The sequence below is a fragment of the Bufo gargarizans genome, chromosome 3 (genome assembly GCF_014858855.1).
Source record: "Bufo gargarizans isolate SCDJY-AF-19 chromosome 3, ASM1485885v1, whole genome shotgun sequence".
Lineage (NCBI taxonomy): Eukaryota > Metazoa > Chordata > Amphibia > Anura > Bufonidae > Bufo > Bufo gargarizans.
Window position 1 is genome coordinate 567555222 of NC_058082.1, and position 12450 is coordinate 567567671.

The following is a 12450-nucleotide window of genomic DNA, read 5'->3' on the forward strand; positions in this document are numbered from 1 at the left end:
CCCTTTCTCTTCCCTTAGACCACCAGGGCCCCTAATAAAAAGACCCCTTTTTCTTCCCTTAGACCACCAGGGCCCCTAATAAAGACCTCTTTCTCTTCCCTAGACCACCAGGGCCCCTAATAAAGACCCCTTTCTCTTCCCTTAGACCACCAGGGCCCCTAATAAAGACCCATTTCTCTTCCCTTAGACCACCAGGGTCCCTAATAAAGACCCCCTTCTCTTCCCTTAGACCACCAGGGTCCCTAATAAAGACCCCTTTCTCTTCCCTTAGACCACCAGGGTCCCTAATAAAGACCTCTTTCTCTTCCCTTAGACCACCAGGGTCCCTAATAAAGACCCCTTTCTCTTCCCTTAGACCACCAGGGCCCCTAATAAAGACCCCTTTCTCTTCCCTAGACCACCAGGGCCCCTAATAAAGACCCCTTTTTCTTCCCTAGACCACCAGGGCCCCTAATAAAGACCCCTTTTTCTTCCCTAGACCACCAGGGCCCCTAATAAAGACCCCTTTTTCTTCCCTAGACCACCAGGGCCCCTAATAAAGACCCCTTTTTCTTCCCTAGACCACCAGGGCCCCTAATAAAGACCCCTTTTTCTTCCCTAGACCACCAGAGCCCCTAATAAAGACCCCTTTCTCTTCCCTTAGACCACCAGGGTCCCTAATAAAGACCCCTTTCTCTTCCCTTAGACCACCAGGGTCCCTAATAAAGACCTCTTTCTCTTCCCTAGACCACCAGGGTCCCTAATAAAGACCCCTTTCTCTTCCCTAGACCCCCAAGCACAGCACCATTACCCCATTCACTGCCAGAAAAAAGTAGAGATAAAGCCATCAACTCATTCCCTTTCCAAGATCAGCAGGAACATAGACAACAGCACTTTACTGCCCTAGACCACCATGGATGCAGACACTGAACTCTTTATTGGCCTCCTAAGGGCAGACAATGAATCCTCCTTTACCCTGGATCACCAGGAATGTCCTCACCTAAACAACCATATCTATACCGACCATGACCCTGTCACTGCCTCATACCACCAGGGACAATGATATTAATCTTTTCACTGCTCTAGACATCCAGAGGTCCGCACCGCAAGGGCCGTCACGCTGCGGAGGTCCGCACCGCAAGGGCCGTCACGCTGCGGAGGTCCGCACCGCAAGGGCCGTCACGCTGCGGAGGTCCGCACCGCAAGGGCCGTCACGCTGCGGAGGTCTCTACTATAGAGTGAAGAGTCCTCCATCTAATGATGTAGAAGCGGGCATGGACTCTGCGGTGGGTGTCCTGGGTGCTGGATCTCCCTGGTAACGTACACACCTTGTACTCTATACATTCTATACGAGATGGGCTGGAAATTCTAGGTCTGCCGCTTGCTAATCCTTCAGTGACCGAGCAGCACAGGAGGAATGAGGCACAACCAGTTTTCCCTTAGTAACTAGTGTTTCTAGTAATGCTGATGAGACACAGAGAGTCCGTACTGTAGTGGAAGAGACGCATACGTGCAAAGATGTCCGCAAGAAGGTAAGTGCCACAGCAGGAGACCCACCTCACATAACAGATCATGGGGTGCAAGGACTTCCCTGGAACAGCATCGACATGATGGGATTAGGTACACATCAGTACTGATCACTGTGCAGGTGTCCTATAGAGAGTGGATTGTACTGATCACTGTGCAGGTGTCCTATAGAGAGTGGATTGTACTGATCACTGTGCAGGTGTCCTATAGAGAGTGGACTGTACTGATCACTGTGCAGGTGTCCTATAGAGAGTGGATTGTACTGATCACTGTGCAGGTGTCCTATAGAGAGTGGATTGTACTGATCACTGTGCAGGTGTCCTATAGAGAGTGGATTGTACTGATCACTGTGCAGGTGTCCTATAGAGAGTGGATTGTACTGATCACTGTGCAGGTGTCCTATAGAGAGTGGTCTGGCAGAGCATCCATGGGAGAGTTACGAGGTGCAAACCACTACTGACCAAAAAGAGCACAAAGTCTAACATAAAAAACACAGCAGTACTTGTGTGTTGGCTGGTGTGGAGATTGGGTACTCTCTTGCCCCAGTCAACATTTGCCATTGCTAATAAGATAATTTACTTTATGCCCACCAGGGTAAAACGCTATTTTTGTGGTAAGCTACTCAAAGATCCCTCTGCCCCCTCCAGACTCCTCTATTCTACATGGACCCCTTTGTCCACTTCTGTCCCCCATTCCAGACCCATCTGTTCCTCTCCAGATTCCTCTATCCCTTCCAGACTGCGGCCTCACTCCAAACTTCTGTGTCCCCTCCAGACTCCTCTGCCCCCTGCTCCCAAATCCTGTCCTCCTCCAGCCTCTTCTGTCTTCTCAAGACCCTTACCCATACCCCTCTTCAGATTCATCTACCCCTCATCTACAGACCCGTTTCCTTTCCCAGACTCCTCTGCCTCCCTCCAGACTGTTCATCTTCAGACATTTCTATCCCTTCTAGACCACGCTGTCCTCCTCGAAACTACTCTGGCCCATCCAAACTTCTCTTTCCCCTACAAGACTCCTGTTATTCTAACATCTGTTTTTGCCCAGACTCTTTTGCCCCTCGGATTACTCTGTCCCTCTCCCACCTCTTTTTTTTACAAACTGCTCTGTCCCCTCCAAACTCTATATCCTCTCCATAGTCCTATTTCTCTATAGACCCCTCGGTCCTCCTCCATACTTCAAGCCCTCCAGACTCCTCTGTTCCCCCTCCATACCAGTCTGTGCCATCCAAGACTCCACTGGCAGCGGCTCATTTCCTAAATATAGTGAAATACAACTTGTTGAAATCTTTCTTTCACACGGGAGGCCCCTCATACACATTAGACCATTTGTGATCTCTCTGAAATCTACGGGTTTGGCCTTCTTTTACCTTTGAGCAGAACTTAACCCACACATAACCCTAGACACACACACACAAGTCATTATAGTGGACAGAAGAAGAAGAGGGTGAGCACCAGGTTCTCAGTAGCTGCCCTCCATGTCTTCAGGTGGACTTATATCTGATGTGTTGAGCTGTGCTACATGATGAGGTCTCCACACAGGGGCGGATTGACCATAGACCTTACAGGGAAATTTCCTTGTGGGCCGATGCCCAAGGGGTCTCCTGGGCCCTCCTCGCGGCCGGCCAGTGGAAGTTTTCGAGGATGTAATTTGTGCTTCTGGCAGTATTTTGTGATGGACTGTAGTATTTGGCTCTGTCGGGGGGTATAATGTGCCGCAATATGGTATTGCTGGCCTGGCCTTCCATCAATTTGGACCTAACTACAAAACAGGGCCACTTTTAGTATTTTTTCCAGGGCCACTTTAAGTTCCCAGTCCGCCCCTGTCTCCACAATATAATCAGGCATTATAGTTGCTTCTTACTTTCAGTGATGAAACAAAGAACTCAAGCTGCAAGAGCCAGGATCCAGCAGAGGCACGAGCAAGTGTGACCATTCAGGTGATGCTGCCACAGGAGGTGGATGAGGAGGGATATAGACGCCCTACAGCAGAGCGGACTACATAGTAAGGTGGATACATCTTCCCTGGACTTTAAATCTCCATCTCATTGACTCTTCCAGATTGCTGAAGAAATTCAAGAAGCTCTGAAGATGCCGACATTCAGTGTGTGGTCCGTGCAGGATAAGGAGGTAGGTGACCCCAAGAACAACCCTTTACAGGGGTAACAGAGCTTTTCAGGGAACACAAACTAGTGTAACTGGGAGGGGATATGCTCCCAGTGGGACTTATTTCACATGTTGATATTACTCTAACCATCTTTGTCGTATACTCGGCAGATGTTGAACCTCCTCGAGCACATGTTCTACAACCTCAATCTGGTGGCACATTTTAAGATGGAAGCTGCAACACTTCGGCAATTTCTGGTGAGAAGAGACAATCAATTCATGGTTTAGAGCATGTTCCTCAACTCCAGTCCTCAAGGCCCACCTGCCGGTCAGAATTTGGGACTATCCCAGACTGAATACCTGCGTTAGGTCCTGATGCACTGACAATAATCATATCATCTGCTCAATACTGAGGAAATCCTGAAAACATGACATGAGGTTGTGAGGACCAGAGCCCATACAGCAGTCCAACAGAAAGAACATGAGGTCCATGGTGACTGCTCAACCATAAGGCAGCTTCAGTTGCTATGACCTCCAAGAGAATTGCAGCCTATGGGGCAGCCTCCCCGCCATGCTCAAATACGTGTCATTATTTGGGGTTCTCCTCAAAACTAGGATGCACGATGACTCATGAGATGTAGGCCCCTGGTGCTCAGAACTTCCTTAATTTGGGGTCTTTGCTATCTTGTCTTCTTGTCTCCAGCGCAGCCTTCAGGATCACTACAGGCAGAATCCTTTCCACAACTTCAGGCACGGCTTCTGCGTCACACAAATGATGTACAGCATTATATCCCTGTGCGGTCTCCAGGTACGTGTCCCATCCACCTTCTATAGAGCAGAAGACCCCATGATGAAACTGCTCCATGATGACATTCTTTAATGAGCCTTGTATGTCTCCACTGATGTCCCAAAATATTCCTAATTAAACCTTTGGTGTTTTCCAGGACCTGCTCCCTCCTGAGGACGTGGTCACCCTGATAGTGGCAGCCCTCTGCCATGACGTTGACCACCCTGGCCTCAACAATAAGTGAGTTGCTGCAGACTGAAGGTGACATATGGGGTTGTAGGGTTCCGTGCAGATTACATCCACCATATTGTAGATGGAGAGAGGAAGGGGTTTGTTCAAGACATCAGAACCTCTCCAGAACAGGATACAGGCTGCCAACAACAGCACCTGCTCTCTGGATCAATCCCTCACAGTTTTCTGTAGGAACCTTCTCTGCATACTCCAGTGGAAAATACCAGGTCCTGCTCCTGTCCACCCCACAACCCAGAGTTATAGCCACCAGCAGTAAACAGTAAGGGGCCTCACTGGATGACAGCAGTCAGAGATCTTGAAAGCCAAGAGGAATGGATACAGAGAGTACATCAGAAAACTATATTGAATAACTTATTTTCTGGTCGGCATACCCCTTTAAGTGATCACATGACCTGGGAGGTGCTGGAACATTCATCTATGGTCACTATGATCCATAATGCCCCAATGCTCTGGAGTCCTGGGATTATGGGAGTGACAGGAGTAATTACAGAGGTTCTGCAGGATGAGGCTACTGCCCCAGCTCTGGTCACACCCCAACTCCGAGTGCACAGCGGGTCCACCTACCTTCCTACAACATACGGTAAGGCCTCTTGCACACAACCGTATGGCTATTTCAGTATTTTGCAGTCCGCAAAAAACAGATCCACAAAAAATACGCCTCACATATGCGTGAATTCCGTTTTTGCGGAACGGAAAAGCTGGCCCGATAGAACAGTACTATCCTTGTCCGTTATGTGGACAATAATAGGACATGTTCTATCTCGGAACGGAACGGAAAAACAGAAACAAAAGGCAAACGGAGTACCTTCCGTTTTTCTTGTGGAGCCATTGAAATGAATGGTTCTGTATACGGAACGTAAACGGGAAAAAAGGCCTCACTAGAATAATGACTAGAGGTCGGCCGATTGTCCTGCAGTGTGGATCCAGGAGGCAGAAGACAATATTCCTCCCCGAGTCTGACAACCCTGGATCCACACTGACACCGTGCTCTCCTCGCAGTTACCAGGTGAACGCTCGCACAGAGTTGGCCTCCAGGTACCAGAATAAGTCGCCCCTGGAAAATCATCACTGCGCCGTCACCATGGAGATCCTGAGCCGGACAGAGTGTGACATCTTCAGGAACGTGGCTCCGGAGCAGGCCAGGAAAATCTTGGAGGTGAGAGGACAGGTGGATGTACCATATGTGCAGCTCTCAGGGGCCCGGTGGGTTAGAAGGGCCACTGTCACCATACAAGCTGCTTCCTGCTGTCTATTATCCATAATTACTGGGGGGACTAAGATACATGAGGGGCCAGGGGCCCATAGACTGCTTGTACCTGGAACCGTCACCATCTCCTCCTCTTCTCAGGGCGTGGCAGAGCTGATCTTGGCCACAGACATGGCGCTTCACCCCCAGATCCTCAGATCCTTACAGGACGTCCACAGCTTCAGCTTCTCCCAAGAAGAACACGTGGCTCTGGTGAGGAGAGGACTGTGGCCCCTGACCCTGAATCCCCATATCTCAGCTTATCTGTCCAATATCATGGAGCCCCCGACCTCACTACCCGCACGTACAGACCTCTGGTGCCCCCCGACCTCACTACCCGAACGTACAGACCTCTGGGGCCCCCCGACCTCACTACCCGAACGTACAGACCTCTGGGGCCCCCCGACCTCACTACCCGAACGTACAGACCTCTGGGGCCCCCCCGACCTCACTTCCCGCACGTACAGACCTCTGGGTCCCCCCCGACCTCACTACCCGCACGTACAGACCTCTGGGTCCCCCCGACCTCACTACCCGCACGTACAGACCTCTGGGTCCCCCCCGACCTCACTACCCGCACGTACAGACCTCTGGGTCCCCCCCTGACCTCACTACCCCGCACGTACAGACCTCTGGGTCCCCCCCCCAACCTCACTACCCGCACATACCAACCTCTGGGGCCCCCCAACCTCACTACCCGCACATACCAACCTCTGGGGCCCCCCTACCTCACTACCCGCACATACCAACCTCTGGGGCCCCCCAACCTCACTACCCGCACATACCAACCTCAGGGCCCCCCGACCTCACTACCCGCACATACCAACCTCAGGGCCCCCCGACCTCACTACCCACATATACCAACCTCAGGGCCCCCCGACCTCACTACCCGCACATACCAACCTCGGGGCCCCCCGACCTCACTACCCACATATACCAACCTCAGGGCCCCCCGACCTCACTACCCACATATACCAACCTCAGGGCCCCCCGACCTCACTACCCGCACATACCAACCTCAGGGCCCCCCGACCTCACTACCCGCATATACCAACCTCAGGGCCCCCCGACCTCACTACCCACATATACCAACCTCAGGGCCCCCCGACCTCGATTCCGGAACATACCAACCCTTAGAGCCGCCCCCCCCCCCCCCGGCCTCACTACCCGCACATACCAACTACCTTAGCGCCGCCCCCCCCCCCGACCTCACTACCCACACATACCAACTACAGGGCCCCCCAACCTCACTATTCACACATACCAACCTCTGGGGCCCCCCGCCTCACTACCCACACGTAAAGACCTCTGGGGCCCCCAACCTCACCACTAGATTTATTGATGGCCCCTCACCTCACAGTCCAGTTGCACTAAAGCTGCTCTTTTCACTGTCCTATAACATGTGGCCCTTGGCTTGATCCCCGAGATTGCTGTGGCCCCGGGAGGGCATGCATCTGACTGTAATGTCTTCACAGCTGAAGAAAGGTCTCATTAAATTATGTGACATATCGAACGAGGCGCGGCCGGTGGAGGAGGCGGAGCTCTGGGCAGATGCCCTGATGGAAGAATATTTCCTGCAGGTAGGCGGAGCAAGCAAGGCACATGACACAAAAAGGACAAAGCTGATTGGTGGGGCATACTGCACACCACAACTCCCACAATGCATCACAGCAAAGCATGTACAGACAATGAACAGGGGGTGAAGATCCTACCACCTAAGAGCTAGCCGGGGGAGGGCGGATCCTACCACCTGAAAGCTAGGCGGGGAGAGGGTGGATCCTACCACTGTAGAGCTAAACAGGAAGGGTGGGATCCTACCATCTCAGAGCTAGGCAGGGAAGGGCAGATCCTCCCACCTAAGAGCTAGGCAGCGAAGGGCGGATCCTTCCACCTAAGAGCTAGGCAGGGGGAAGATGGATCCTACCACCTAAGAGCTAAACAGGAAGGGTGGATCCTACCATCTCAGAGCTAAACAGGGAATGGTGGATCCTACCTACTCAGAGCTAGGCAGGGGGAGGCTGGATCCTACTACCTGAGAGCTAGGCAGGGAAGGGTGGATCCTACCATCTCAGAGCTAAGCAGGGAAAGACAGATCCTACCACCTAAGAGCTAGGCTGGGGAGGGTGGATCCTACCATCTCAGAGCTAGGTGGAGGATGGTGGATCCACCACCAGAGAGCTAGGCAGGGAAGGGTGGATCCTACCACCTGAGAGCTAGAAGGGGGAGGGTGGATCCTACCACATCACAGACAGGAGGGTGGAGGCAGTAACTACTACCTGAAAGTTGGCAGAGGTGGGCAGATCCTACCACCTGAGAGCTAGGCTGGGAAAGGTAGTAACTACCACCTGAAAGTTAGGTGGGGAAGGATGGATGCTACCACCTGAGTGCTAGACGGAGCAGAACTGCAGCTTTGGAAGTAACTGGAGTAATAACATACATACCTAAGAGCCCTGGTCACACAGGGCGACACCCGGCAGACACAAGCAGCAGGTCTCTCATCACTACCTGTCCTCCCCAGAGTGACCGTGAGAAGGCCGAGGGTCTCCCTGTCACCCCATACATGGACCGCCACACTGTTACCAAAGCCAAATCGCAGAGGTCATTCATCAGCTTCCTGCTCATCCCCCTGTGCGAGGCCCTGTGCCAGGTAAGTGCACCGCCATAGACAGCTACTCACAACAGGCCATGGATTATCACTCCCATCATTTCACATGATTTGTCTTCCAGATCTTCCCTCAGATGACAGTTTGGATGTTACAACCTTTACAAGAGGCCAGACTGCGGTACGAGAGGCAGACGACAGAGGTGAGGGGCACGACATGATGGGGCGGGCGGGGGAGAGCAGACGCGCGGGGTCAGTACGGGGGCGGGCGGAGGAGAGAGCAGACGCGCGGGGTCAGTACGGCGGCGGGCGGAGGAGAGAGCAGACGCGCGGGGTCAGTACGGGGGCGGGCGGAGGAGAGAGCAGACGCGCGGGGTCAGTACGGGGGCGGGCGGAGGAGAGAGCAGACGCGCGGGGTCAGTACGGGGGCGGGCGGAGGAGAGAGCAGACGCGCGGGGTCAGTACGGGGGCGGGCGGAGGAGAGAGCAGACGCGCGGGGTCAGTACGGGGGCGGGCGGAGGAGAGAGCAGACGCGCGGGGTCAGTACGGGGGCGGGCGGAGGAGAGAGCAGACGCGCAGGGTCAGTACGGGGGCGGGCGGAGGAGAGAGCAGACGCGCAGGGTCAGTACGGGGGCGGGCGGAGGAGAGAGCAGACGCGCAGGGTCAGTACGGGCGGAGGAGAGAGCAGACGCGCAGGGTCAGTACGGGCGGAGGAGAGAGCAGACGCGCAGGGTCAGTACGGGCGGAGGAGAGAGCAGACGCGCAGGGTCAGTACGGGCGGAGGAGAGAGCAGACGCGCAGGGTCAGTACGGGCGGAGGAGAGAGCAGACGCGCAGGGTCAGTACGGGCGGAGGAGAGAGCAGACGCGCAGGGTCAGTACGGGCGGAGGAGAGAGCAGACGCGCAGGGTCAGTACGGGCGGAGGAGAGAGCAGACGCGCAGGGTCAGTACGGGCGGAGGAGAGAGCAGACGCGCAGGGTCAGTACGGGCGGAGGAGAGAGCAGACGCGCAGGGTCAGTACGGGCGGAGGAGAGAGCAGACGCGCAGGGTCAGTACGGGCGGAGGAGAGAGCAGACGCGCAGGGTCAGTACGGGCGGAGGAGAGAGCAGACGCGCAGGTTCAGTACGGGCGGAGGAGAGAGCAGACGCGCAGGGTCAGTACGGGCGGAGGAGAGAGCAGACGCGCAGGGTCAGTACGGGCGGAGGAGAGAGCAGACGCGCAGGGTCAGTACGGGCGGAGGAGAGAGCCAGACGCGCAGGGTCAGTACGGGCGGAGAGAGAGCAGACGCGCAGGGTCAGTACGGGCGGAGGAGAGAGCAGACGCGCAGGGTCAGTACGGGCGGAGGAGAGAGCAGACGCGCAGGGTCAGTACGGGCGGAGGAGAGCAGACGCGCAGGGTCAGTACGGGCGGAGGAGAGAGCAGACGCGCAGGGTCAGTACGGGCGGAGGAGAGAGCAGACGCGCAGGGTCAGTACGGGCGGAGGAGAGAGCAGACGCGCAGGGTCAGTACGGGCGGAGGAGAGAGCAGACGCGCAGGGTCAGTACGGGCGGAGGAGAGAGCAGACGCCCGGGGTCAGTACAGGCGGAGAGAGCAGACTCATGCGCATGTCCATTACAATGTCTGTGCACGTGTGTGTGTGTGGGGGGGGGTGATGGAGCTGATCTGCACAAGTCCATTATAATGTGGGGGGCGACGTGATGTGGAAATGAGGGCAGCGGACTCCTCACCTCGACATCATCTTTCAGGAAATGACAAGCAGCCTCTGATGTCCAGCAGAAGTTCCTCCTTCCGTGAAATAATCACCACGCGACGGAGTGGACTGAAGTGAAGGAGGGAGAGATGATCGGCGTCCCCCCGGCCTCAGGATGTGTACAGTAAACCAGGCTTCTGTAATAAAGGCTTTAAATTTATTTAAAAAAAATAATTATCAGGAGAAATTCGAGTTCCACCCACTGCCAGTCAATTACCGCCATCGCTGGGGGGGGGGGGGGCACCAGATAAAATATCAGGGCCTAGAAAACTTCTTCAGATGTGGGGGGGGGGGGATAAACGCCAGTACCTCTCTACCACAGTCTGAACAGGAAGCAGTTACCGTACATTATAATACACAGACATCAGTGCTGTAATGTGACCTGGATGGTGTGTGTGTGGGGGGGGGGGGGGGGGGGGAATCGGAGGGTCAGAGGCGGGATACGCGGGGGATCGGAGGGTCAGAGGCGGGATACGCGGGGGATCGGAGGGTCAGAGGCGGGATACGCGGGGGATCGGAGGGTCAGAGGCGGGGCTCTCCAGGACGCCCTTCATCAGTCAGTACATCACTAGCCCCTCACCCTCCTCTGACCCTTATACTGTCCCATGTGACCTGTCGCCTTCTGGAGGGAGGAGCAAGCACCGATTCACATCTTCTGAATCTTGGCAGCAGCTCCTGTTTGCCCGGTTGAGGACTTCCTTTTCTCGGTCTGGATCCGCGCTTCCTTCTTCTGCAGGTAGGAGGCCATGTTGTCAACTACGGCTTTATATAAAGCGCTGAAGCGGTTCTCCAGGGTCACCGATCCTGCAGGGTGACACGGACAAGGTCAGTATACAAGACACCTACCCCTCTCCACCAGCGTTCCCCATCATTCCATACTGTGACCCTGCCAGGAGCTTCATTCACCAGACCGGTCCGTAAGGCTCGGCCGCGCTTATGGTTCTGACACCAGTAACAACGATATCTAAAGGTGCGCGGGGAAAGATCCCATCAACCGGTTCCAGCAGAGCGCTGATACAGTAGTAATCACAGCAGTACAGTAATACATAGTAGTGGTCACAGCAGAGGAGTAAGGCACACAGTAGTGATCACAGCAGTACAGTAATACACACAGTAGTGCTCACAGCAGAGGAGTAAGGCACACAGTAGTGCTCACAGCAGAGGAGTAATACACACAGTATATATCACAACAGTACAGTAATACACAGTAGTGATTGCACCAATACAGTAACAGTACTGATCACAGCAGTACAGTAATACACAGAATGTCACAATCACAGCAGTACAGTAATACACAGTAGTGGTCACAGCAGTACACTAACACACAGTGATCACAGCAGTACAGTAACACAGAATGTCACAATCACAGCAGTACACTAACACACAGTAGTGGTCACAGCAGTACACTAACACACAGTAGTGATTGCAGCAGTACACTAACACACAGTAGTGGTCACAGCAGTACAGTAACACAGTAGTGGTCACAGCAGTACAGTAACACAGTAGTGGTCACAGCAGTACAGTAACACACAGTAGTGGTCACAGCAGTACAGTAACACACAGTAGTGGTCACAGCAGTACAGTAATACACACAGTAGTGATCACAGCAGTACAGTAATACACACAGTAGTGATCACAGCAGTACAGTAATACACACAGTGATCACAGCAGTACAGTAACACACAGTAGTGATCACAGCAGTACAGTAACACACAGTAGTGATCACAGCAGTACAGTAACACACAGTAGTGATCACAGCAGTACAGTAACACACAGTAGTGGTCACAGCAGTACAGTAATACAGTAGTGGTCACAGCAGTACAGTAATACAGTAGTGGTCACAGCAGTACAGTAATACACACAGTAGTGGTCACAGCAGTACAGTAACACACAGTAGTGATCACAGCAGTACAGTAACACACAGTAGTGATCACAGCAGTACAGTAATACACACAGTAGTGATCACAGCAGTACAGTAACACACAGTAGTGATCACAGCAGTACAGTAACACAGAATGTCACATTCACAGCAGTACAGTAATACACACAGTAGTGATCACAGCAGTACAGTAACACAGAATGTCACAATCACAGCAGTACAGTAACACAGAATGTCACAATCACAGCAGTACAGTAATACACACAGTAGTGATCACAGCAGTACAGTAACACAGAATGTCACAATCACAGCAGTACAGGTAATACA

General features: G+C 53.6%; 2 protein-coding genes across 3 annotated transcripts in view; one reads left to right on the forward strand and one right to left on the reverse strand.

Moving 5' to 3' along the window:
- Positions 1–1497: 1497 nt before the first annotated feature.
- On the forward strand, positions 1498–10364 carry PDE9A (phosphodiesterase 9A). The gene is made up of 12 exons (XM_044285890.1): positions 1498–1511; positions 3373–3442; positions 3564–3632; positions 3780–3866; positions 4312–4416; positions 4553–4635; positions 5647–5803; positions 5996–6106; positions 7369–7473; positions 8412–8540; positions 8621–8698; positions 10240–10364. The coding sequence occupies exons 1-12, from the start codon at positions 1498–1500 to the stop codon at positions 10258–10260; spliced, it is 1029 nt and encodes a 342-aa protein (XP_044141825.1). The 3' UTR covers positions 10261–10364.
- Positions 10365–10498: 134 nt separating this feature from the next.
- WDR4 (WD repeat domain 4) overlaps positions 10499–12450 on the reverse strand; it is a 36161-nt gene continuing 34209 nt past the window's right edge. Inside the window, exon 12 of one of the 2 annotated variants that reach the window (XM_044284302.1) lies at positions 10499–11048. In XM_044284302.1, the coding sequence (XP_044140237.1) occupies positions 10891–11048 (158 nt within the window). In that variant the 3' untranslated portion in view covers positions 10499–10890. The remainder of the gene's footprint in view (positions 11049–12450) is intronic. The other variant, XM_044284303.1, reaches the window with a different exon arrangement.

Coding starts and splice junctions, on each gene's coding strand:
- PDE9A (XM_044285890.1), top strand. Junction 3,633..3,779: donor GGTCCGTGCAGGATAAGGAG/GTAGGTGACCCC, acceptor TATACTCGGCAG/ATGTTGAACCTCCTCGAGCA. Junction 4,417..4,552: donor TATCCCTGTGCGGTCTCCAG/GTACGTGTCCCA, acceptor GGTGTTTTCCAG/GACCTGCTCCCTCCTGAGGA.